The sequence below is a fragment of the Octodon degus genome, unplaced genomic scaffold, assembly GCF_000260255.1.
Source record: "Octodon degus isolate 3935 unplaced genomic scaffold, OctDeg1.0 scaffold00096, whole genome shotgun sequence".
NCBI classification, from domain to species: domain Eukaryota; kingdom Metazoa; phylum Chordata; class Mammalia; order Rodentia; family Octodontidae; genus Octodon; species Octodon degus.
The window spans coordinates 3,582,974-3,610,108 of NW_004524672.1; the positions used below are offsets into that span (position 1 = coordinate 3,582,974).

General features: G+C 41.2%; 1 protein-coding gene across 4 annotated transcripts in view; it reads left to right on the top strand.

Moving 5' to 3' along the window:
* Positions 1–1,773: 1,773 nt before the first annotated feature.
* Dock10 (dedicator of cytokinesis 10) overlaps positions 1,774–27,135 on the top strand; it is a 206,105-nt gene continuing 180,743 nt past the window's right edge. For all 4 annotated transcript variants that reach the window (XM_023723036.1, XM_023723034.1, XM_023723037.1 and 1 more), the window contains exon 1: positions 1,774–1,941. In XM_023723036.1, coding sequence (XP_023578804.1) covers positions 1,780–1,941 — 162 coding nt within the window. In that variant the 5' untranslated portion in view covers positions 1,774–1,779. The remainder of the gene's footprint in view (positions 1,942–27,135) is intronic.

Sequence of the window (27,135 nt, forward strand, 5' to 3'; positions counted from 1 at the left end):
GTCATGTGGCTGGGAGTGAGCCAGTGGGGTGGACAGGACAATCAGAGAGCCCTGGAACAACCATTCTGTTGGAAAAGACCCATGCAAAAACACCAAGCCCCACTCTGTACTTTGTCTCTGGTGGATGCCGTTATATATAGATATTCAATACACACAAGCCAGACAGGCTAAATTGTAGCCTCTCTTCAGTAAATGTCCCAGTTGTTTGGAGTAAAAAATGGTTTAGATTAGCACCCCGGGCACTCTGACAAAAGGTCCGGAGGAAGTTAGGGACTTGCCAGCAACATTAGCATTTTTTTTACTTCTTTTTCCAGCAGCCCTAAAATATGTTTGCTCAAAACAGAGAGAGATGAAAAACTACTGGCAGCCAGTAACTCTTGAAAGAGGGGAGCAAAGAGGACCACGTCTTACTTCTCTGGCAAACATACCAATTAAAACGACGCTGCACTGTGACAAATTACGGAGCAATTAGTGCCTAATTGAGCATCACCAGAGGTGCTTGATGCTTCTGTGAAAGTGGCTTCCCTATCACTGAGGTGACCACACGTTTCAGCACAACACTCTCCCCTGAAATTCCTGCAGCACCCTCCACTCCAGCTAGCCCAGAGACCAAGGACAACCTTTTCCCCTTTAAAATCTCCCAGAGTTATGCTGAAAGAATTGGCTTGGCAGAAAGATCCCAGTGTTGAAAATCCTACTGGGGATTTCATGCTTTCTCCACATGTAAGCAAAATCCATTTTCCATGAGATATTTTTAGTCCAAGTATCCCCCGCTGTCCTATTCTCTTTCAGTATACCATTAGATCTTGAGGCCCATCCAGATGGGCCACGTGATTTCTAAGCATCCCTCTCTGGTTCACTCCTAAGTGACTAGTCAGGGAATACTACACTCTTAACTACCAAAGACCTCAAAGTGCTTAAGGAAGCCTCGGGTTCTCACTGACAGGATGTTAAAATGCTTTGCAGCTGCTTTTGCTGAAAGGTCAGCTTGGCAGACTGCACTGAGTGACCCTGGTGATGGAGATATTTTCAGTGCCGCTGGCCGCTTATGTAAATATAAAAATGTATTAGGCTGCAGAAGTGCATGTGTGGGAACAGAACAACCATGCTATTGAAAGGAAACCTCAGGGGAACACTGGTGCCTCTCACAAGGGTTTGGTTAACATGTGCATACTTTTGATAAGTCACATTGATGCAGGGCAATCTGCATTTTGCGTGAGCCTGTTTTATTTCTGGAACTTAGGAGCTACCAAAAGTAAAATCACAGCCCCCACTTACTTAATAAGATACCTACCAAAGTTTCCCTCTGGAAGTATTTGCATTTTTAAAAATACAATGATTTTTCACTCTCTGCATGATGCTGACTTGCTTTGGGAAACAATGTTGGTGTAAAGTCAGACTGTCAGTGGTTAAATTTGAAAAATAGTGACTTACTATCTGTGCATCTGATGGGGAAGGAGACATTTCTCCAAGTCTATAAAGCAAGACTTGCAACATTTCACCCTAAGGAACAGGAAACATCCTCTCAAATCGAATTGAAAAATACTCTCTGGGCAAAATGCTTCAATACTCTTGAGTGCATTCAGTTTCTGTGGATCAAATCTTTCCCATCTCTGCATCCAAGCTATTTGGTAGTGATCAGATGATCAGAGCTGAGGAGGCGATTGGAGCATTGGCTGGCTGCAGCTGCAGTGTAGGCTGTGCTCGGGGACAAGGAGCCACTGTTTTGCAAACATAGCATCCACATAGAAGTTATTCTGTAGGCTCCAGGATGCAGCGATGGGCTGCACTGCCAGCATTGTTCTGCTGCACGCTTTCCGCTCTGCAGTCCAGAGGAGCTGTCCACACATTTGCAGACGACGCCAGGAGGAACCATCCCACGAAACTGTGCCTCTGGAAAGTGACGATGAAATGAGTAGACCCAGAACCCTCATCATCATGGTACTGTGTCCCTGGCATGGGAGCCTGCCTTGATTGAACTGCTACTATCCAGACATGGAGATTTAGAGCATGGTGTTGTGGGGTGGGGGTGCTCAGCCTCAGTCCAAGATAGGTGTGTCCCAGAGTTTACTACTGTGCTGTGCTGTTGGTAGAAAAACAACACAGAACTCTCGGAAGTATTTCTATCCTTCAAAGACCTGATTTTTCTTTTTCTTACATCTGTCAGGAGAGTGTGTACTTTATTGGTTTATTAGAACATTTCTTCTGCCTAGAATTTTCTGCCTTGCTAACTTTACTGCAGAAAAAAATAGTAGGAACAATTTGGAGTTCAAGAGGGTTTTGTTTAATAACTCTAATTTGAAAAAAGGAAAAGCTCAAATGGATATTCTTCCTTTACATGTAGCCAGTCAAGTTTTCTAGGGGTTGATAGATTTCTAACTTTAAGATAATCTGGGCTTTTGCTTCTGCCTACCACAGAAATGTTGTTTCAGAGTGCTTCACTTAGACATAAAGTCAGCATTAAGTATTAAGAGTTTAGGGGAATTCATGGTGTTTTACTTTGGAAGGCTGTTTCTTGACACTTGCTAAATGACTTTTGGGGGGCCTGCGCCTTAATTGTAACACTCTTGCTTTTTCTTTGTTTAACTGTTTGATCAGAAAGAAAAAAAAGTAGAGAAAGGAGTCTTTCTTTGCTGTAGGTTAGGAAGAGATCTGCTTAGTCACTGAAGTAACCTGTTAGGATATAGGTGATGCGGTTAAGTTCCCAAACTTGGGGAGCTGCTGAACTCAGGGTGACTTGAGCGTGATTGGCTTTTTTGTCTCAGTTTCAAGGTTTGTCTCTCGTGGACGTAGTGAATACTGAATGGAAAGTCCCTGTTCATGCTATGTTCAAAAGAATGCCACGGGGCTCAGAGTGTACTTTTAAGTGACAGAATACCAAGCTAAACCTTCCATGCCAACTTCAACAAATCAGTGTATGATTTTAAAGAAGCAATATTGCTCTTGTGTTTGGGACGATGATTGTCTCTAAGTACAAAGAGTAAGTAAGAACAGCGTCACACTCGGGACCCCTCAGAGTTTTCACAGACTAAGTTGTAAAAAGATGTGAGATGGTTCAAAGGTCAAAGAGATCTTTGTTTAACAGTGTGAGCCTTGATGATATCATTAACCGATGCTGGCTAGATGTATTGCTTGTGTCACTTCACATAATAAAATAATCGTTTTTTGTCATTTTACTTATTAAGAAAATTTTTAGCTACAAAGAAGGCAAATGTATTTTAGAACAAAAAGATTTTGAATTTACCTAATAATAATTTCTTAATTTTTCAAATATTCATTTAATGCATACAGTTCATTTAAAACAAGTTAAGTCACAAAAAGAATACATTATAGATTGGACTGTACATTTCTCAAAAGCCACAAGAATTTATAATATTATAAATACAAGAAATGATGCATTTGAGGAAGCAGGAATGCCTATCTTCATTTGAACATTATACCATAGATACATGTATTGAATGAGCACATGGTACCTTGTCAATATGTACATCCTTATGTCAGAGAGTTTGGAAAAATTTTTAATGAATTTCCTAATAAAGAAAGGTTCATAGACGTTGAATATTTTCTTACCATCACAGAGCTACTAAATGCCAGCACCACAAACCACATTTGGATCAATGATTCCAAAAGCCAGCATACTTTCTATTCTGTGTCTACTCAAAGAAAATACTAATGGCAAAACTGATAAACTGATCTTCATTTTAAAAATATCTTGCACAACTCAGACTAAAATGTGCTCACACAGAGTTGTACATCACAGAAATCCCCTCTACAATGCTGTAGAGTTCACACATCTAACCATTATTGACTGCAGGCTCACTGTGTGCCAAGCACTGTAATCCGCCAAGGACAAGAACCATCAAAGATCTCTTTAAATTGCTTAGCTTAAAGGTGAAAGTAGTTTTGCAAGTCTTGTGGTTGTGGAAAGGCTTTATTAGGATGGTAATATTTTAGTGTAAAATCTTTAACTCAACAGAATATTTCTCATCTTCCACCACTGTGCTTTGAAACTCATAGCATGTTTCAAAACCACCTTGAAGTTCTTCTGTGTGTAGCTCTTTCAGATTCTGAGCTCCTGGCAGGAATGATTCTGTATGAGGAGATCCGAGGTAGAGCCTGGGAATCCACACTTTGGCTGAGCAGTTCCGGGTGGCTCTGGTGGAGGAGCGCACTGGGTGGCCCCATGTCACATGCAGTGCCATTCAGGAAGGTGACAACCTCGACTGTCCTCCTGTTTTCTCTAACCTAGTGTTTTTGTTTGCTGATCATGTCACTGAACACATTTTCTTTTCTTTTTGAGAAAGGATCTCACTATGCAGTTCAGGCTGGACTTGAGCTCACTTTGTAACCCAGGCTGGTCTCAAACTCACAATGATCCCCCTGCCTCAATCTCCCGAGTGCTGGGATTTCAAGCGGGCACCACGATGCTCAGCTACTGAGCACATTTTGATTTTGCTTTCTTACCTTGCCTATTTCCTATTGGTCACCAAATTTTATACATTAAAGATTTTCGGTTTTGGTTTTGGTAAGGTGGGAGACTAAACACACCGGAGTTGGAATCACGGCTTCCAACTTATCTGCTATGTGACTTTGAGCATGATTTTTAACATCTCCCTGTCTCTTTTTATCATCTGTAAGATGGGGGGAGTAGTTACAACAACTGTTATGCAGGGGTAATAAGTGTATGACAAGTGATTAGAGCCATGCCTAGCTATGTTGGTGAGTTGTTCACTAGGGTGGGCAGGCTCCTGTTGTCCACAAAAGTGATATTTGAGGGCAGATAGAGATGAGTGGGTCAGCTGTGCCACATGCCATGGAGGAGTGCCCTTGGCAGAATGAGCAGCCCAGCTGCATGACCCCAAGAAGCCTGATGTTGTGAAGGGCAGTGAAAGGCCCCCAGACCAAGTGACTAAAAAAGAAGCAGAAGGGGAGGCAAAAGGGATGACAGAGCATGGCAGGGCCCAAAGGCTGGCAAGGAGAGGTGGGCTTGATCTAAGAGAAAGGAAGGCAGCCCTGGGGAGCAGGCACTGTTTGTACCCTGCGCTACAGAGCCAGCATGTCTGAGACTGAATCCTCTCTCTCCTGCTCCTGGACTTTAGCCCTCTGATAAGTGACTCATCCTTCTTAAGTCTCCATTTCTTCATTGATAAAACACAGAGAGTATCAGCCCCTCCTTGTAAGGTTACTGTAGGCATTCAGTAAGCCAGTGCATGCGAAGGGCTTCCTGGTACCTGCTGAAGGGCCTGTGCTCCACTAACTGTGCACTGCAGGTGTCGAGGGCCTTGAGCAGGGCAGTCACAGGTCTAGTGGCTCCAAAAGCTCTGGGGTGAGCAGACCATTGAGTCTGTTGCAATGAAGCCAGAAAATGGCCTCTGGAGTTTCTTTCAAGAGTCCTGAGAAGTGATTGGATTCTGGGTATATTTCAGCTAGTGGCTTTGCTTGGGGTTTGAACATGAAGTATGAGAAAAAGCAAAGGGTAAAGGCTGGCTGTGTTGTTTTTGGCCTGAATATCCAGCAAGACCAAGTTTTCCTTCAGACAGGGAGGAGAACAAGTAAAGGAGCCTTGGAGAGAAGGGTTCTAAGTTCATCTAAGTTCATTGTAAGGATATTGAGTGGGAAATGCCTTTTAAGGTCTTCCTGTGGAAATACGAATTTGGAATTTCAAGGAAAAATACAATAAAGCCAAAATCCTAGCTTAACATAAATACCAATAAAGGATTAGTGAATACATCAACAATCTCTCTTTTAATCTCTGCTAATGTTTATAGTATATAAACCCATCTGTTAATCATGCACTGCCTTCTAACATATCTTGAGTTATTTAACTGAAGGTTTATTTATTTATGGCTTTTTTAGTCATGGCCTCACTATTCAGTTCAGGCAGGGAGCAGTCCTCCTGCCTCAGCCTCAGGAGTAGTGGGATGATAGGCATACACCACCAAGCCCAGCAATTGTTTGTTTATTCTACCATAGGTTTATTTTTCTTATATCTCTGGTACTGGAAAACAGGCAGGAGCTGTGTCTGGTTTTGCTTCAGCAGTGCTCAGTACAAATGTGCTTTATAGGCTGGAAGTTGAATAAATATCTGTTGATTATTTGACATTTTCAGTAGCCAACACACAGATGAAAAGCTCAGTTGAGAAATCTAGTTTCATGCCTTTGAACTGAAATGTCCAGCAGTAAGCTGAGGAGGGAGGAACCTGCCAGGACAGACCGAGGGCCTGGCTGCTGGTGCCCTTCCGAAGGACTTCGTACCTAGGACCTTGTAAGGAGCCCAGGAGTCTCATTTCTGAGGGGCAGAGGTAATCTTTGGTCTGGCAAGACTGTAGTTTGGCTGTGTGGTTCAAAGTGGAAAAAACTGCTAGACACCAAGATGAACTGCTGGAAACCTTTGGCACTTGTAAGGGCCACACGAGTCCTGACATCTCAGACGCCTGTTTAAATGCAGTCAAGGTGAACTGGGGAAAAGGAAGGGATTCCTTTAGAGTTCAAATCTGTTTCTCATGCAAAAGAGTGAACTAACAGAAATCTTTTGATAAAATATCGGCCTTACTTCCTTTACAGCATATTTTGTTAAAAGTTCTCAGGCTTGTCTAATTTATGTAGATCTATTTCCTGATTAATACTTACAATTTCTTAGGTCATTTACATATCACCAACCCCAGAATTTGGCTCTGATTTAAGACGTTCTTTCCTCCTCCTTAGAATTAATGGGGTCTTATCAGTTGACATTTTGGGGAGCTGTGGAACTACAATAGGAGAAAGAAAAGCAGGCTGCTGCTCTGTGTCTGGCTATAGGACTGACTGCCTCAGGACAGATTCACAAGTCTCAACTACAAAGGGGGAAAATACAATCCATCAGCATTTTAAGGGGTCTCTGAAATAGCTGAAACTATCAATTCTAAATGTGAAAGTGCCAAGCGTATAGTCTCTATTGTAAGCTAAACATTGCTTTAACTCTCCTGAGTCAAAGACAGAGGGAAATGGCAGTAGCCATTTGTAGTGAATCCAAAGAATAAATTTCTGTGATTTAAACATTGGCAATTCTTTCGTGAACCTTTCAGAGCAAGAGCATTCCAGGCACTTCCTCAGGACCTGTATTATGTATCATCCTTTGTGGTTCTAGAATCTGCTTGGTTCGGTGGTCTTAGGAACTATGCCATTGAGGGTATTCTATCTGCAGCCTTTCAACCCTTGGAATAAGGATGTTTTTCACAGTTTCACAACAGTATCAAACAATACAAAGCACCAAAGTATGCCGAAATGGTAGAGGAGAAAAAACATTTGGCTCACGAAGCCAGAAACATTTGCGGTCTAACCATTTGCAGAAAAGTTTGCTGATCCTACATGGCAAACGATGTGGCCTTAACCACCACGTAATTCTTTTTTTACCTCTAACTTCTATAGCATATTTTTGCTCTCATCCCTGAACAGATCCAAAGAAACTTGGATTTTTCTGCCAGGTGGCCATTGTTTACCCAAGAGTCGGACAACTGTGATGACTGTATGCTGAATTGTAGAATTGGAATCAGAAGAACCAGTATTAGAGGCCCAAGTGTGTCATTTTAAAAGGTCAGACAGGTGAAGCACACTGGCCCACCTCTCTGAGTTTGCTGAGTGGGGATGATTACCTGCCACCTATAGGAAGCGCCATAAGCTCACCTGTACAGGAGCACACTGTCAGCTGATTAGTGTTATTCAGCAGAGAAATGTCTCAGGGCCTAAACTGACAGACAGCCTGACATCCCCTGCAGCCCAGTGTACCAGGAAAAGTTCATCATCCAGTGGGCAACTCACTCATCGACAGGGAGCCATTTACACAAGCACTGTACCATTGTTTGTTCCACCTCCACTCCGAAAGGGTGGACCAGGGAGTGTGACCCAAACCAGAGGCCTCCCAGGGCAGCAGCAAGCTTCCACTTGGGCAAACTTTTTGACCTTCAACAAGGTCCTATGTTTGGGTCCACTCTTTAGATAGGTAAAAAAAAAAAAAACCCATGCACATCCTATCTTAATACTGTGGAAACCAGCTCTCAGAAAGGAAGCTCAATGCAGGAAATGGTTGTTTACCAAAATCGTAATTCCCTATTTTTGCAACATATACTTGTTTACATGTAGCCAATGAAAAATATTAGGACCACCGAGGGATTCGTTATGAAACTTACTTCAAAAGAAATAAAATAATCTCTCTTCTAATCCGTACAATAAATTAACCTAATAAAACTATATATCAAAGGGATTTTAACATGCTTTTCCCCGTTTCATCTTTTTAAATGAGTGAATGAGAAAGAAACAATGTAAAAACTCTCTAATCCTAGAATAATATTTTATTTTATTTTATTATATTGAAGATGAATGTTGGATATACTAACATAAGCTCCCCCTAGGACAGGAAATTGGTGTAACGGAGAGTGAGTTTAAATAGTCAGCCCTGCTGAGTAGAACACGGAATCTAAATGTTCAGCGACTTCAGCAGACTTTTTTTTCTTCACGTGAACTAATTTTCCACTGAATCCCAAACTCACAGACAATGGACAGATGAACTGCACGCTGTCTCCACAGGTGGAGGAATTAAGTGCATGTAGTAGAAAGCTTATGAATTAGCAACACAAAACTTTAAAGCAAAAATTTAGAAAATTCAAATAGCATCCGGCATCACTACACCCAAATAACTTTGTATCTTTAACGTTTGCCGAATTATACCAAATTTGTACATTGTAAGGAAAGTAAAATATATTGAAAGCAATATATGTTTAAGTAGCAGATTAGATTTGTATTTTATTATTTATATTTTGGAGAGTGAACTACAGAAATTTAAACCCAAAATATGAAAAAATTCAACTATATATAGATACATGCAGATGCAAATATGTTTTAGGGCAAAACATAGTGTGAAAATTAAAAAGATTATATTGCCATGTACAAATATATAGTTATAGTGCCTCTACCACTTAGGGCCTAGTGAGAAGGAGAAAGGGCACTGGGCTGTGCCCTTGCAGGGAATACTGGGACACCAACCCCTTCTTGTGGTCTGCTTTTGCTTTCTGGCTGCTCTGAGTTGAGCCGTTTCTTTCACTACACATTGCACCATGCTAGACCATGCTGCAAAGGCTCAAAAACTATGAGCCAAATAGTCAGGGACTAAACCTCCGAAATTATGAGCCAAAATAAAATTTTCCTCCTTTCAATAACTGAATACATACACACACACACACACACACACACACACACACACATATTTGAGATAGGATCTCACTGTGTAGTCCAGGTTGGCCTTGAACTCACTATGTAACCCAAAATGGCCTCACCTCATGGTGATCCTTTCACCTTAGCTTCATGAGTGTAGGGATTACAATACTTGATTATTTCAGAAATTTTGTCACAGTTCATTTCTCAATACCTATTTTATTCTGCTAGAATGTAGCTCATTTTTAAGGACCATGTTCCACACATGCAATATATGTTGGTGAATTTGTCACAGATTGTCTAGACAAGAAATTCTGCAAGCAGCTGCACTGTGCATTCAGCAGGCACAGAGGGCAATGTGCAGCATCTGCCCTGCCCTCTCCCACACAGCTCAGTGTGATGGCTGTTGTAGGACTGCAACAAATGCAAAATTGTAATCATGCCAAGTACTTCGATGAGAATTGCATCCTACTTACAACAGCATCCTGGGCCAGCGAGAGAGCTCAAAGAATAAAGCGCCTACTTTGGCAAGTACAGGGACCAGGGTTGCTCCCCAGTCCCTCACGCCATGCCAGTCCCACCCCTGGAATGCACTGAGATGGAGACAGAGTTACGGTATGCTGGCGCACGCCTGTAATCCCAGCACTAGGGAGGCTGCAAACAGGAAGATCACTATGAGTCCGATATTTATAGTGAGACTCTGTACTAAATACACAAATTGAAAAAAAAGATAACCCAGAATCCTTTGCACATACAACCTCATCACTGCACTCAGAGTGGGTTCCCTGAGGACATGGAAATAGAATTAGGCCCTGCACAGTGACTAGATTCTACTAAGAAAGCACAAAAGAAGATGCCCTGTGCCCACCTTAATTCCCACTGTGTTGCTGAGGGTTAAAGGCCAGAGGCAAGGGTCTAAATTCCCTGCCAAAGCTTTTGCTCAATGTGTGATCTCTGAGTCCATTATTTAAATTCTTCGTGCTTTGGCTCCCCTCTCTGTGAATTGAGATTAAACATATTAGTTTCCTATGACGGCTGAAACAAATGGCCACAAAGTACTTAAACAACACAGGTATTATCTTACAGTTTAAAAAAAAATCTACACATTTATTATCATATTTCTGGAGCTGAAATATGAAACGAATGTCACTGGGCTAAAACTGGCAGAGCTGTGTCTCTTCCTGGAGGCTCGAGGCAAGAATCCGTTTTCCTGTCTCTCCCATCCTCTAGAGGCTGCATTCCTTGGTCTGTGGCTCTATGCCAGCTTCAAAGCCAACCGCGCAGAACTTTCTCAGGGCTTGGACCTCTCACTCTCCTGTGTCCTTCTGTCACTTGACAGGACTCTTGTGGTCCTGCTGAGGGGCCTAGCTAACCCAGATTCTCTCTCCATCTCCGGGTTAGTAACCTAATTCCTGCCACAGCCTTAGTTGTTGTTTGTTCTATAAATTTTTTAATTGTGTATTTATTTATTTATTTGGTCAGGGTCTTACTCTGCAGCTTGGACTCATAGTGATCACCTGTCTCAGCCTCCCTAGACTGGGATTACAGGCAGACCCCATCACGCCCACTTTTGATGGTGGGCCCAGCATGCGGTACTAGGGATCGAACCTAGGTGCTTGCACTGGCCAGGCAGGCGCTCAAACTGCCGAGCCATCTCCCCAGTCCATTCTCTGTACTATAAACAACATACTTCTAGACTCTGGGAGTCAGAATGAACACATTGTTAGGGATTGTTGCATTGTTTACTCTGCTTCATCATGACATTTTAAGGATGCAGTAGGTGAATACAAATGACCCGCAATAACGCCTGACCCTTAGGAAGAATTCAGCATGTTTGAGCTATTTTTACTGCTTTTATTGTCTTCATGAAACTAAGAGAAGTTCACAAGTGTAAATTACATTAAAATTTATCTTAGCAAAAAACGTAACTGCTAAAATGAAACTTAATTTCTGCTTCATAGAATATGAACAAATGAATTCAAGGCTAGCTCATTGAAAAGAGCACTGCACATTTATTGAATAGATTATTCATACAAGTAGATATTTAGAGAACACTGATTTGAGTTTCTCTCATGTGTTATCTGCTGATTGTTAGTCTCCTGAAGCTCAATTTTCAGTTTCTTATTGGTTTTTTCCATTGTTTACTAAAGGAATATTGCATCTTTCCAGCTTTCCAATTTATGCAAAATTTAGAAACTATAAGGAACAAAGAATATACAACATCTTAAAAAAACATTTAAACTTTTAAAACCATAACCATAATAAAGTAGAAAATCAAGTGGGAATGTATTTTAAACTTAATAGACTTAACAGAAATTGTAAATTTAGAGACAGAATAGAGTGTATATTATTTGTAATTGTAAAATTACTTCATTGTCTTCTGTTGCAAGTAGACTTTTATTATTGAGTTAAACCTACTAAGAAACTTAAGAATTCAAAATTACAAATAAGACTCAATTAAAGGCTTGATGGATGAGCGAGTAGAAGTTGAATCTTGTGTGTCAAAAGGAGGACAGAAGGAGACGGCAGAGTTGACTCAGGTGGTAAATTTTCAACATCTGTGCCATCGGGCCCATGTGTAATCAGAGACCTTCTTTTCTCGCACATGCTTTTCCAAAATCAATTGAGTAACGCGGAGATTATCTTAAATTCTGCTTTGCAAGACAGAACACATATGGAAACAGAGAACAAAGCCAACAGCTCTTCAGTAGGCACTTGCAGCTGTTTACCAGGTACTTGGCTAAGAACTCTACACTTTTATCTGGTTTTGTTGCCACAAGGGAAGAAAGTATTGTTTTTATTCCTTCTACTGAGAAAAAAATTATTTTTTTTTTCATTTTTTTAATGTATTTAGTACAGGTTCTACAGGATCTCACAACGCAGATCGGACTCGTAGTGATCCTCCTGTTTTTAGCCTCCCAAGCGCTAGGGTTACAGTCATGCACCACCACGCCCCGTCTTAAAATTTAAAACATATAGAGGAGCTCCTGCTGACTGGCCACATACATTTCAATTCTACCATGTTGTAAAATGTGAAGAAAAATTAAAAGTATAAATGAAATTAATTTTAATATATTTTAATTAATCTAACATGCTGATACTATTACTTGGTCATGCAACTGGTTTAAAAAATATTAAAATACTTTACCTTCTTTTTTTCATACCAAGTCTTTAAAATCCAGTGTGTAAGAATACTTGTGACACATTTCAAATTGGATGATAAAGTTTTATCACAAGTATTTGCTTCATATTAGGAGTTAATAAAATATACATTTGAAAGAGTAAACTCACATACCTAAATTTTCCTGACCTATTTAAATATATTTAGGGGGCTTGCAGTTTAGCTCAGTTGTTTAAGAGCCTGCTGGGGCAAACCCAGTCAGGCGCAGGGGACCACAGTTTGATCCCCAGCTCCCCATGCCTTACCAGACCTGCCCATAAGGTAGCCTGAGCCAGCCAAAAATTTAAAAAAAAAAAAAAAATCCTTGAGCCAGCGAAATAGCTCAGTGGATTAAAGCATCTGCAAGCAGGCGCAGAGGTAGGGGGTTTTATCCCCGGGCCTGAAATGCTGGCCCCGCCCCCAGGGCACACTGAGACAGCAATTGAGACTCGGCATGGTGGCATGTGCCTGTAATCCCAGCACTTAGGAGGCTGTAAACAGGAGAATCACTATGAGTCCGATCTGGGAGTGAGACCCTGAACACCCTGTAGACCCTTCCCTGAAATACAGAAATAAAGAAATAAATACTCCAATAATTGGATGGGATATCAATTATTAACATGACACCAAAATTAGTTAAAAAAATAAAGTTAAACCTCTTACACCACATGACACTACCTACATTTCAAGCAATTCGTAACCTAGATATAACTAGTGCTGCTGGGTGGGATGGCGCAGGTACAGGTAGGACTCTGCCTGCACAAAGTCCTGTACCTGGTGAGAACCTGAACTGGGGTTTGAACCCAGAGCCCATGCTCGAGGACAATGGGCCACATTAGCACTCTGGAAACACCACCAAAGCAGTGTGTGGCCCACATTGTTTTTCAGAATTTACCAGCGTGCACACTCTCGCTTTCCCACGGGTGCTTGTTCCTTTCACTAAACCAACAGAGAATCATTTACTTCCTTAAATAGGCAGGAAGGGAACAGGGGTGACTAGCGCATCCATTTGAGGGTTATGGAGTGAATGAAAAGACTTATTCTTCCCCTTGCTTCTATAAAGGACTCTATAGCGGATACCTGGGTTCTTTGTCAAGTTGGCAAACGAGCCAAAATTCAACAAAATGCAGGAGGGGGACTGCTGACTGCAACTCAGCAAGACTTTACCTCAAAATAAATACAAAACAAAATAAGTAAGTAAGCAAGTAGATAAATGTATGGTACATGCTGCTCAGGAAGAGACAGGGGCAAAGGTCACCCGGGTGTAGCGCTTAGCCCACAGGACTGGCTACCTTCTCTGCAGCCCAGCCAAGTCCACCTCTGCTACCACACAGATGCCTGTCTCCTTCTAGGTCAGTTGCGCCCACCCTTTTCCTTGCACCACTTCTCCCGGCCTACAGCTTCGCCACATTCACTTTCCTCTTCTGTGTCCTAACCCTGCTCACCTTCCCTGCTGTCCCTCTGCTCCCTATTGACTCACACATGAATTTCTATCTGCATTAGTCTTCTGCTCAGTGTTCAGCATTGGAAGGTGCCCCGTGCTTTCCTTAAAAATTCAGAATTGTCCATGTGAATGACAGAAAAATAACAAAACAGTATGGATTTGAGATGATAGTCTCTAGTTGGCCCATGAGAAGGGAAAGCCCTTGGCTGAAGAGGTGGGTTTCATAATAGGTGGTGCAGAGGAATACTGGCTTAGTGCTCAACCCAGAGAGACTCACATTCTCAACTGCATGCTGCCCCTCAGAGATAATGTGCTCTCGTAGTGATAGTAATTCTAGCAGCATGGGGAATTTTATCCAGTTTGTGATTATCTTAGAGGAATAAATCCATTTGCATTGAAAACAAATTCTGCTGCTCTATAAGTATGAGATTCCTGCTCTAAATGAGTCCTTTGACTTGTCATTAAGGATTAAATACAAAGATAATTAATGCAAATCAATTTGTAGAAGACTCCCATGAAAAAAGTAGACGCAGCCAAGACAGTAAGGCCTCGGTGAGATCCAATGGGTGCCACAGCAGAGACAACAAGGGGATTCTAAGAGCTGTGACCGTAGCACAATCAGAATAGTAAGAGGTGCCATGAAAACAGAAGACAGATGTTTACAGTCTAAAAATGCATTGCAGTAAAAGACACACTGCCACAGCCCTCCCCCTCCATAATACCTTCTCTCAAACCACTTACCCTTGGTTCATGCCTGTTTCCAAAACCATTCTAGAAATCCTCTTTTCTGGCTTTATGAGGCACTATCAAAACTATCGTGAATACTGCTGCAAGTGCCTTCCAGAAAGGCAAGCTTATAGAAACAGTGCAGCGTGTTCCCAACTACTTGATCTTGCACCACATGAATTCAGATTCCTTCTCAAATTCAAAATAACCATGGAAGGTAAACATTTTGACCCAATCCAGACAGCACATTGAGATAGCTGTCAGTGTACAATTAAAGACTTACGAAAGAGGTCTTCCAGCACTGCTGCAGAAACTGCCAAATGTGGTACAATGACTGTGCTTGAAATTAGGGGAAGCACTTTGAGAAGGGTTAATGTCCATGTGAACTTTACTGTACTCTTTAAAAAAATTTAAACATTCACCACTTTTTCAATCACACTTCCTCTAATGGCCAAGCCTAGGAATTTTAGTTAAGTATGTGCTGTTTGAGAAATACAGGACTTTGGGATAATTCTCTGAATCCTCTGAACTTCCATGTTCTGATTTGCAACAAGGTAATGATTCCTCCCAGAGCTATTGACAATCAGTGTATGCAGTAAGGAAAACTTCTAAACCACTTAGCTTAAAGCCTAGATCACTGAAGGACTCTGTCTCCATTTTTGTCTGCATGAAGAGATGACACGCTGCCCTCCTGCACCACAAAAGTAGAGGTAAGGATTTCTATAAGTAGAAACACACTGCTATTTTGGGTTAAGTTGGGCTAGGTGTGAAGGAGACAGGAGATGTGTCCCCACTAATAAGAGAAGCAGGATATCCATAGACTCATGGAGTATGCAGGTTAAGTTGAGTCTACTGAGACAATCGATACTCCCCAAATGAAAACCCCTGGGAGAAATGCATGAATTGAAGGCACAGCCTTGGATCAGACCAGGAGAAGTACAGATAAAGGGGAGATGCACTGAACAAGGAGACTGGGGAACCGTGCGAGTTGGGGGTGTAGTTCTGAGGTAAGTGCTTGCCTGGCATGTATGAGGCCCTCAGTTCAATCCCCAGCCCCACCCTGAAAGACAGTACTGTAGCAAGCTCACTTTGAAGCCCATGTGTGCCTGTACCACCCTAAAACCATGGACCACTCTAATCTGTGCTGTTTTTCTGCTCTGCTGTGATTTCCTTTAAAATGCCCACTCTTTTATAGTGGCTACCATATTTTGCTCCACTTTTGCTCATGCCATTGAAAGAGAATGCTGATAGATTTTGACTTAAAGATTGCATGCGCCGATTTCTTTCTTTCGACTCTGAAAGCTACTGAATGAAGCTTAACAAATCCATGATTGAGATTGCTAGGGTGGCATCTGCAGGGGCCAATGTGACAGGCTTTGGGGATCCATGTCCTGACTCAAAGACATATGAAGCAATGGACACCTTGGAATAGTACTTGCGAAGAAGTGAGGTATAAAATTCCTGTTTGGATATTTGTCTCTTTTTTGTGCCATTGTGACAAAAAGCTACAATGAAATCGACAATGGCTTATCACAAAACCACTAGGGCCTCTAGAATCACCCAAGTTCACCTTCAGGTGCTTTTTGGTTCTGCCTTACAGACATTGTTAAGGTCATTAATGATCAAAACTGGGTGATTTTCTAAAGGAAGAAGCAGGATTATAGAGCAACACTGTGTAGAAGTAATTTCAGTAATAGAAGAAGGAATCTGTTCCTGCCTCTTGAGAGGACTGTACTTCACACAGCTGAGGTTTCTAAAACTCCCTTGGCAAGAATGAGACCATGGAGGATTACAGAGATCATAGCTGAACAGCTTTGCCTCAGGCCCCCAGAGACCTGCGCCTTTGAGCTCTCCCCATAGTTTACCTTCTGTCTCTGGTTGGATCGACTTCGGATAGACACTTCCAGGTCTGTGTGTTGTCATCCTGTTACGTTGTCACTTAGTGCCCACACCTTACATGATTTTAGTTACTTGGCCAATTTAAATTTAAACCCACATGTTCCCCTCAAGTCTTCTTATGGGAGCAAGCATGGTACATACCTATGTGGCTGGATAGGCTCAAACACAATACTGTATTTATTTTTAAGTGAAGACCTGTGTGTATGGAAAAAATAATCTACTATCTTAGCCAGCAGGACTAAATCTGGTATTCTAGATTCTTGAGGAAGCAAAGCCAGGGAAAACAAAATTCTTGAGATTCATAAATCTTAGCAGATAGCGCTTCATTTAGTCTCTCCCCTTTTGGCACTAAATACCAAATTATTTGTGTTTCATAATGAATGCTGAATATTCAGTATCAAATTGGTTAAAAGAAGCGATATGCTGAAGGTCACATAGTAAGTAGAGAGGAACAGTGCTGGGAGAGGGGAGACTGCCACAGGTGGACCTGCTGGCAGGAGTAGGGCTAGCTTTCCCTTCTAAGTGAAGCTCCCACAGGCAGAGTAGGCTTCCTCGGCTGTTGATCCTGGCCCGCCTGGGAGTATGCCATGCTCAGATGCATATTCCTTGTAGTTTTATGAACCGAAGGCTTAAATCATTCCTACTTTCTAGAGGTCATTTTATTATGCTCTTTTTAAAATACCACATGGAAACTATTTTGGTCAGTAAAAATACTAAACATACATTTTCCTATTAGCTTTCTCCTTGCCAAACAAAGTTTCATACATGCTTGAATTCCCAGCATATGCTGCCTTCCCAGTGTGTCATCCTGATCCTAATTCAACACTATCTCTTTCTTTTTTTATTTCATATATTTAGTTCAGGGTCTCACTACGCAGCTCGGACTTATAGTGGTCTTCCTGTTTTCAGCCTCCCGTGAGCTGAGATTACACGTGTGTGCCACCATGTCCGGACTCAGTTGCTGGCTCAGTGCGCCCAGGGACTGGGCAGGCACAGCATGGAGTACCAGGGATTGAACCTGGTCCCTTGCTGCCAAAACAGGTGCTTAGTCCGCTGAGCTATCTCACCCACCCTTTAATGCTATTTCATTTCCCCACTTGTTATCTGACTCCCTGGTCAGAAGTTTGGATTCTGAAGTCTCAATTCAAAATTCAGCTAGTGGTTCCATTCAGATGCAGTCCCAAAATATGCAGTGAATAAGTGTCAGAAAAAGGTAGTTGTAAAAAGTAACAAGATAAAGGATGTATCACAGTTTTTTAATATTTTTAAATTATAAAAAAATGTAAACATTATGTAAAAATACAAAGTAAAATGTAAAGGCATTTTAAGCATCTGCCTCTATTCTCTTCCACATAGAAGAAGAGATCCTCCTAGACCTTTCTATGTAGCTATTATTAATGAATACCTGTATGCAATGTTATGGTGTAAATATGAATTGTTCCCCAAAGATTCATATGTATGGAGGGTTTGATCCCAACACAGCATTGTGTGGAGGTCAGGTCCAGACAGGTGACTGGCTCAGGAAGGCAACAGCACTGTCAGTGGATTCATCTGTTTGTAATTCATTAGTAGAATGGACTGTTTACAGGGGAGGCCCAACTGGATGAAGAAGGTCACTGGGCCTGTACCTCTAAAGGGTGTCCGCTGTCCCAGCCCTTTCTCTCTTGATTCTTGGTCACTCTTTCTACTTCCTTGCTCCTGGGAGATGAATGGCTTTGCCCTGCTGTGCCCTGCTGCCAGGATGCCTCTGCCTCGGGACCAGCTGACTGTGGACTGGAACCATGAGCCAAACAAACGCTTTCCCTCTCTTAAGTTGTGTCTATCAGATATTTCAGCTCAGCAATGAAAAAGCACTTTATGCATGTATTTTTCTCCTTTTACAGAAAATATTTATATGATATTTAGTATGTACCTCACAAAGAGAGGGGCTTTATGGTTATAAAATGAAACATGACCTTGCTGCTGTCCATGTGGACACAACCACTAGCGCTCTCCAAGATATTGTCTAGTGAATTGGTCTCCATCCAACCTCTTTGGCATCAGGGACCAGTTCCATGGAAGACAAGTTTTCATCAACCGGGCTTGGAGACATAGTTTCAAGATGAATGAAAAGAGCTTGCAACCTAAATCCCTTGCATGCGCAGCTGATAGCAGGGTTCACACTCCTGTAAGAACCCAGTGCTGCCTCTGATCGGACAGGAGGCACAAGTCAGGTGGCAATGCAAACGGCGAGAGTGGCTATGAACATGGAGGTGGCTTCACTTGCTTGCCCGATGTTCAGCTCCTACTGTGAGGCCGTTTCTACCAGGCCACAGACCAGAGATCTGTGTCCATGTTCTAGTGGGTAAATCGAACTGTCTCCACCTAACCATAACTCTGTATGCTAAATGGTCCAGGTCACTTCATGAGCTCTTACATGATATTTCAGACCTAAGGAATTTCCCAAGTTGTGTATATATTTTACTTCTTTCATCATTGATATGGTTGATTGATATGATCATTGATATCATAGATGTGGCCTCTACTACTTTTTACCTGCTTTGACATGAGTTATTTAATGTACAACCTTGAGCTAGCTGGTGCCGAAGGGTTTACCCTTCTTTGTCCACAGGTTCGGTAGACATATGGCCCATATCCCAACAAGTGTTAGGGTATTATTCCAAAGAAACTTATTATAGAGTCAAATAACTTATTTTATTCCTGGCATTTTTTCTTTACTTTAAAAGAACTATTGTTCCCTGTCTCAGGGATGCTACGTGATAAATACTGTGATTTAAAACTCTGTAATCAGGGCTGGCCAGATAGCTTAGAGGATTAGAGGGCCTGCTTAGGACCAGGGTTCGTTCCCCCACATCATGCCAGCCCCACCCTCAGGGAGTGCTGAGATGGCAACTGAGATTGGGCGTGGTGGTGCATGCCTATAATCCCAGAGCTTGGGAGGCTAAAAACAGGAAGATCACTATGAGTCCTGTCAGTATAGTGAGACCTTGTGGACACTGTACTAAACACATAAAAAATAAATAAAAAATAAAATAAAAGCTATTTGATCAATTTGTTGACTCACATGTAAGAGGCAGTATTCTTCCTGACTTCCAGAAAAAAGAAATAAAAACACTGGATTTCTAGAAGATAGACATAAAGCAAATGTCTCTCTGAAAATTACTCTCAGGATTTCATATTTACGTTAAAGTACAGATTAGGTCTTATGTAAATTTTATGAGGTATTTGGTGACATTTGTTTTGTATATCCAAAACAGCAGACCCTAACCAGTAAGGTGATCCTCCTACAGTGAGATTTAGGCAAATATCAAGGGCCATGAGGGAGGGATACTAAAGAAGGGGCTGTGCTTTTCTAGTCACTCACATAATTACTAGGTATGAGGAAAATGCAAGCCCTTCAGAGATGGCTTTCAAAACAATTTGGAGGGAAAGAGAAGCTTGAGAGTGGATGATATGTAGGCTGAACAGTTGGGAACGTTTGCCAAATATCCGAAGGCGTCAGAGAGTCTGTTGTGCCCACTTGCATTTTTATGGGATAATGCTAATCAATTAGTTCAATTCTGCCATAGAGAATAAGTAATTACATTCACTGGAAGCCACCACGGTGTGATTAATAATACATTCTGATTTCTAAAAGTAGCATTTCCCTCAGCCCTGAAACCTGGCTCCCTGAAAAGTGCTGTTTTTGTATATAAGACACATGGCTCAAGTAAAATTAATTTCCCTGGAAATAGTTCTATAAGAAGAAAAATGTAATTTTATGCCCTTCCCTACATAGGTGAATAAAATTCAAGTTCCTTCTTTAGGGACTTTCAAACAAATTCTCAAGAAATACTGTTTTAGTCTGGGGACTTCAATATATTACACAGAAGTTTTAGAGAAAGCCAGCTGATTTCTTAGTAATTGCAGGACACCTGCTATATTCATGTTCTGAAACGAAGCTCTCTAAAAAAAAAAAAAATGAGACAGGTAAGTAATGAGCAATAGATCTAAGAAAATAGTAGAGCAACAGGCTGTTTGTTCTGTATTAAGTGAATAAAATGTAAAGAGAAATAAGATAATGTTCACAAGAGAAGTACAAAGAAAGTGTCATGAGGCCTCAGTGCAGTGATCAGAAGACTCCTAGTCGAAGACAGAGCAACGAGGGCAGAGGCGTAAGCTGCAGATAGCCTTCGGCGGGAGCGCGGACCTCTCTGTGGAAGGCGGCTCCTACAGTGATGGCTGTCACGCAGTCCATGAACAAATATTAACTGACCATTTCCTACTTGCCAGGCTGTGCCACTTCTCCAACATAACATAAAATTTGGCCACTCTTGGGATTATCCCTAAAGCCCCTTAAACTTTATCCCTAAAACCCCCGTGAAATTGAACCCCTTCCCACTAAATCACCTATCAGTCCACACTCTTATAAGACTGATTGACTGTGCTTCCAGTACAATGTGGATCCAATGCAGAATTTGATTTCTAAAACTAGTACAACCATCATGGAAAGCAGTATAGAGGTTCATAGAAATACTAAAATAGAACTTGCATTTGACCTAGCTCTTCCCCTTCTAGACATCTTGCCCCCCAAAATTAAAGGCATCGTATTACAGTGATGCATACATTCCTATATGTATAGCAGTGCAATTCGTACTAGCTACATCTTAGAAGCAGCCTACTTGTCCATCAATGGATGAATGGATAATGAACATGTAGTATTTATGCACTTAAGGAAGATCAGCTTTGGCTGGGGAGATACCTCTGAGGTCTAAGTGCCTGCCTGGCAAGCTCAAGGTCCCAAGTTTGATCCCCGGTTCCACCTGCTGCTCCTCTTCATCCCCCAGCTGTATTAAACTGGCCACTGAGACCAGGCATGGTGGTGCATGCCTGTAATCTGAATGCTGGGTAGCCTGACACAGGAGGATCACTATCAGAATGAGCCACATAGCAGGACCCTGTACAAATTAATTAATAATTAATAATTAAAATAATTCTAAAAAGAAAGGTAAACTTGCATGATTTGTAGAATGAATACACCTTGAGACAATAATGTTAAGTGAAATAAATCAGAAACAAAAAAACCTTGAATCACATGGTTGCTCCTTTGTGAGAAACCCAAGGTACAAAGGTGTAAAGACCAAAATAATCAGTACAAAGATGGAATAAACGACCCTAATAATTACTAATATGTTACAAGCAGTTTGGAAATTGATTAACGTGACTCTTTGCCTTCTACCAAAGCCGTTTCTCTTTTATCAGCGTAGCGCTGTTGACATACACTATCAAGGAGAAAGCTTTGTGCTGTGCACACCCAGAGCAGAGATACCTGGCAGTGTCGTAAGTGGCGTGTCCCCCCAATCCCATAACATTCGTCACTCTTTCTCCAAATCTTGTCTCCTTGGACCATGTATCCTTACGACTCTGCCCCTGCTGGTACGATGGCTACAGGGATAAAAGAAAGAAAAGGCACAGGGAGCTTTGTGCTCTTGAGAACATGCCACCAGAAGCAACCTGTAGCCTAATTTGCTAAGGATATTCAAGACCCACAATAAGTTATTCCGAGAAATACTTAAAGGCCATGACTGAAGCCAATGGGAAAAATTCATGATTTCATTCCTGGCTACATAGTTGCTGGATTTCTTTAACCCCTTGGTAGAGCATTACAGGTGAGTCAGGTAAGACACATATTTTAAGGTAAGGCCATATTAAAGAGTCATTTGTGTTTAGAAAATGAGTGGTGCATTTATTTTGACTGTACATTAAATTTCTTCTATTGCTACAGCTTATCATGTAGAATCTTCCTCACGCATGTTAAATTTGACAGTGTATTTTTATTATACCTCTATAAGCACACAAGTCTTCTAAATTTCACAAAGGAAAAATCACAAGAAAGCATTTCATTTGTTCTAAACCTCTGTGTCTTGTATTTTCTTCCTTCTTTCAAATATAAACATTTAAATAGATATGTTTAAAATGAAGAGCTGACGAGATAGCTCAGCTGACTAAGCCCCTGCTTAGGCAAACACAGGGACCAGGGTTCAGTCTCTGGCCCTGCCCCCAGATGGGCTGAGCAGGCACCAAGTCCAGGTGTGGTGGCACATGCCTGTAATCCCAGCACTGAGGAGGCGGAGACAGGAGGATGACTCCAAGTCTGAGCTGCACAGTAAGACCCTGTACCAAATACATAAAAAAAAGAAAAGGAAAGAAAATGAAGCATGTGACTCCTTTATAAAACATGAATTTGACCAAATTGTCAAAGTATGGACAGACAAGATTAAAGAAATCTTATGTCCCTTGGATTCATCTGGTCCATGGAAAACACAGGCCCCAAGTGCCCTACACTTGCCTGAACTTTTCTGCCCTATTTTGCTTTGTTCGTGGTAACATGAATATTATATTCTTTCCCCACAATTTTTTACTTATTGAACCTGGATCCTCACGCATTTCAAACAAATATCATTTGGAAAGAAAGAAAAGGAGAGATGTCCCAAATCTTCTTTCCTGAATTAAGCACGTGGGAATTACCTGTGCTCCATATAAGAACAGCCAGCCTTCTTACATTTTGTAGAGGAGCATTAAATGGAAGCCTGGCAGTTGGTAATTAGTCATTGTTAATGTTATATAAAAATAATTGGAGAAAAATGGGCTTGAATCTTCTCTGGTGAATCCAGAAATTTGCTATGCTGACTTTCCGTCTTCTCACTCTTGATCTTACATTGCCACCACTGCTGCTGTTACTAGAGTATGAATTTCTCATTCTGTCCTCAGAATAACTCCAGTGATTCAATTACTTGCTTTCACAATTTAAGAAAACATGGGACACTCCCATTCTTCATGTGTTTCGTGATTGTCTACTTTTCACGTGTGTTTTTCTTGCGAAGGGTAGAATTGGGTGCAGAATCCAGCTGAGCTCTAACAGAAAAGCTAAAGCGAAAACATCACCATTTCATACAAAGATCTTGGCATCATGTTTGGCTTATTCTCCTAAGACAATTTAAAGTTACTTATTTAGTGGTGAGAACAAAGAGACCAGAAAGGCATTCTGCAGGGCACCTGCTTAGGTGTTTTGAGGGGCAACATATGGCCTGACCACAGGGCCCACGGGGTCAGGGAACAGCAGGGAACTGGGCATTGGGATAATAATGTACCCTGACGTGCAGAGCGCCAAGACAGCTATCCATTTGCTAGGCATGGTGAGGTGTGGTAGACTCCTCTCTTGGCCATCTTTCAAAATATAAGGAGAATACAATGATAACATGTCATTAGCTCTATAAAATCATTACATTACTCAAAAGACTTTGTAGACTTTTAACATGAGTCATCTTTTTACCAAAACAGGACTTTATAGGAGAAAAAAATAGGATCTCTTCTCAGTTTTCAAGGAATAGTGTAGAGAAGGAATAAAATATTTGATAAGCTTTTATAGTTAAGACTTTCATAACATACTAGAATTTTAGAGCCAAGTGTCCTTGGCATTGTTCATAGTGTCATCTTATTTTATTGAATGAGAACAAAGATCAACTCATATGCTCTCCTGGTGCTAATGTGAGCCATTTTTGAAACTGTATATGACAAACATTTTAAGTTTGTAGATAAATAACTGCCATCTCATGAGTAGCCTTCCCTGTTAAAGTTCTAATTATCTTAATTTCATTTTTAGTATAAAATTACTAATGAAAAAAGATGCTCACTTCCTCCTTAAAACAAATATCACTTCACAAGTTTTGCTTGGTGTTATGTTCCCAGCATTTACATGAAGAGGCATTAAGCCATGCCATTATTTGTCACACTGATATCTCGTTTGAACTAATTCAGCCTCAAAATGGGCTTATTTTTAAAAATTAAAGGATTTAGTGCTATATAATACTTTCTATAACTTAATCAATAGAAGAAATATTCTCTGTCCTACACATTGAAGGAGAAGACATTCTGATTAGGTGTACTAGAATAGAAACATACCTTCATTACAACATGCAAAATACTGAGATATTATTATATGGGGAATGACTTATTACAGTCCTCTATAAACTGTAAATATATCAGCAGGAGAAATCTTAAAGTTTGTTGTCTGATGTAAAAGAAGCAGGGAAAGCTTGACTCACAGATGTGACAGATCAGCAGATAGACTCCTAAAGTTAAGGGGTTTTAGACAGAAATGTCTGCAGGCCATGAAGGGTATAACCCAGGCAGGATAGGCAAGGACACAAAGTTGGGGAGCAGAGCATCTAGAGAAGGTATGCCCCCCAAAAATTCTAAGTGCTATTCAGCTAGAATACATGGTGAGATCAGTGTAGTCAGAACATGATTTGTTTCAAAGGAAAACAGTAACCAATTCCCTTCTGTTATGTAATAGCAACAGCAACAGCAGATCTCCCTTCCTGGGAGATGGTCCTGGGGACAGGGAACTGGTAGTGAGAAGAATTAAGATGTGCTATGTGCCTGTCACAATTCCCCATGATGAACACAATCATGAGGTACTGGAGAGATGTACTAATAAGAAGTTAAATTTTTTGAAAGTCACAAAATTTTAAACGTTGGCAAGAAATTCCAGTATTTAAAAATACTTTCAGCAGAAAAATTTTAACTGTCAGAGCAAGTTGAGTCCTAAGCTGGCTGTCATTTGCTTATAAATTTTTATTAGTTTCACCTTCATCCAATGTTCTAACTTCAAGGAAGCAGTGAGAGCCACGCTGCGTGCAACACATTACCATTTGTTGAGCTGACATATGTGGAAAATGATTTTAATATTAAATGCGGGGCTAAGGATTTTATTTTGACTTCCAAAATGGTATACCCTGGTTCCTAATCCACAAAGATTTCCATAGCATAATGGAATAATAATAAATAAACTGTCCTTTGTGACTGTGAAACAACAAAAGGTGAATGGTGGTCAGAAATAGCTGGTACTTAATTTAATTTTCAATACCATAATGCTGAAGTGGAAATATGAGATATGGGAATTAATGCATCAAAAGGAACAAAGAATAATTTCAGAAATCTGTTTACAAACCAGGCCAGAGAGGTAACCAGTAACTACTGAGGGGGGAGGTGGAAAGTGAACTCAGACATTGCGTGTTTTCAGCTCCACTGGGTTGTGAATTATTTTCCATGCTAAAGGCAGCGTTGATTCAGAGCTAGTAAACAATCATGGAAATTTGTCCACAGCTCATCCTACTAAGACGAGGTTCCACACAGACCCAACAACTCTGTTATGGTTTGCGTCTAGACATCCTCTCAAGGCCTCAGTCTTTTTGGAGTGGTTGAATCTAGATTGTGTGATTGCTTCCTCGTGCAACACCAGGATTAAGGGTGGGTGATTGCTGGGTCAGTCCACTGACTGGATTGACACCACCTTAATCCCATGACTGCATTCAATATAGGAGACAGAAAGAGGCTCACCTCGCCTCACGCCGTTGTTGCTTTTGTTGTCTTCCTCCGCCATGAACTGTTGCTCCTCTTCCATGAGCCACTCTGCCTTGCAACCAGGAGATGATGGGCTGAAGCTTCCATAAACTATGAGCTAAATAAACCCCTCCTCCCTTGACTTGTGGTCTGCAATTTTGTCTCAGCAATGAGGGGAAAGTAACTGTGACAACGCCCCAGACCAAATAACTAAATAAATGTCCCCTTTGTCCGTTTCAGGCCAGTCATTTATTTGTGTGTCTCGCTAACAGATGTGCACGATGATCTTGGCCACACTGCTGTGAATGGTCACTCATTATCTGACTGGTACTCACAAGGGAAGCAGCCAAGCTGAGACAGGTGCAGAGATCTGGGCCTGGCACCCTCCAGCCAGCCGCCGGGCTGTCCTTTCTCTGAAGCGGCAGCCTTGTGACCTGATACTATCTCCTTTTCACCTGTCAACTCTATATGATTTCTGTGCATTCCTGCAAGGTTGCTTCTGTCATCCTCCTTTGCTAAAATATTTTAAATTCTGTCGCATTAGGTCTTTCACTATATGTCAGTTACAGGCACCACTACTCACGCTGTGACATGGAATAAGGAAAATGCTCATGTGCAAATATAACTGTGGGAGGTACTGCCCAGAAGACACCCCCTGAGAGATGGGCGTGGTGTGTTGGAAATTTACTGCTCTGAGGAGTTTTGCAGAGAGGGCCAGTTTACCTTTGTTCCATCTAGGGTTTCTCAAATTTAGTGGGCATTGTAAATCTCTTATATGTAACCTTGACTGACACTTTAGAAAGCTCTAGAACCCTAGAGGAGTGCAAATATTGCCAAGAGTAGATGCTGTTCAAAGATGCTGAATTGAGCATAGCCTGGTATGATTGGGCATTAAAGGAAAATTGCTGTATTTAAAGGGATGATTACAAAAAATACATCAGTGGCAGGTGATGGTTAGATAAGTGACAGACCAGACCAGGTATTCTGAAATGAGTATGGAGCCCCCAGATGTGTCACCTACACACCTGAGGAGATTATAACCATGGTGGTTATGCCACTTGGAATAGCATTTAGAAGGAAATGTAATGAAAATTTGTTGATTTAGGGTTTTTTTTTCTGGGGTTTGTTCGTTTGTTTGTCTTAGTTTGGGATAGAGTACAATATGTAAAAGAAAAGATAATGAGATTTTTATGTGATTATTAGAGCTTTCTAACGTAAATACATAGTCACAACATTTGCTAAACTATTTCCTGTAAATTCTATGGAGGAAAAAAAGTTATTTTAAGGGCTGGGCAGATAGTTCAGAGGATTAAAGCACCTGTAAGCAGGTGCAGGG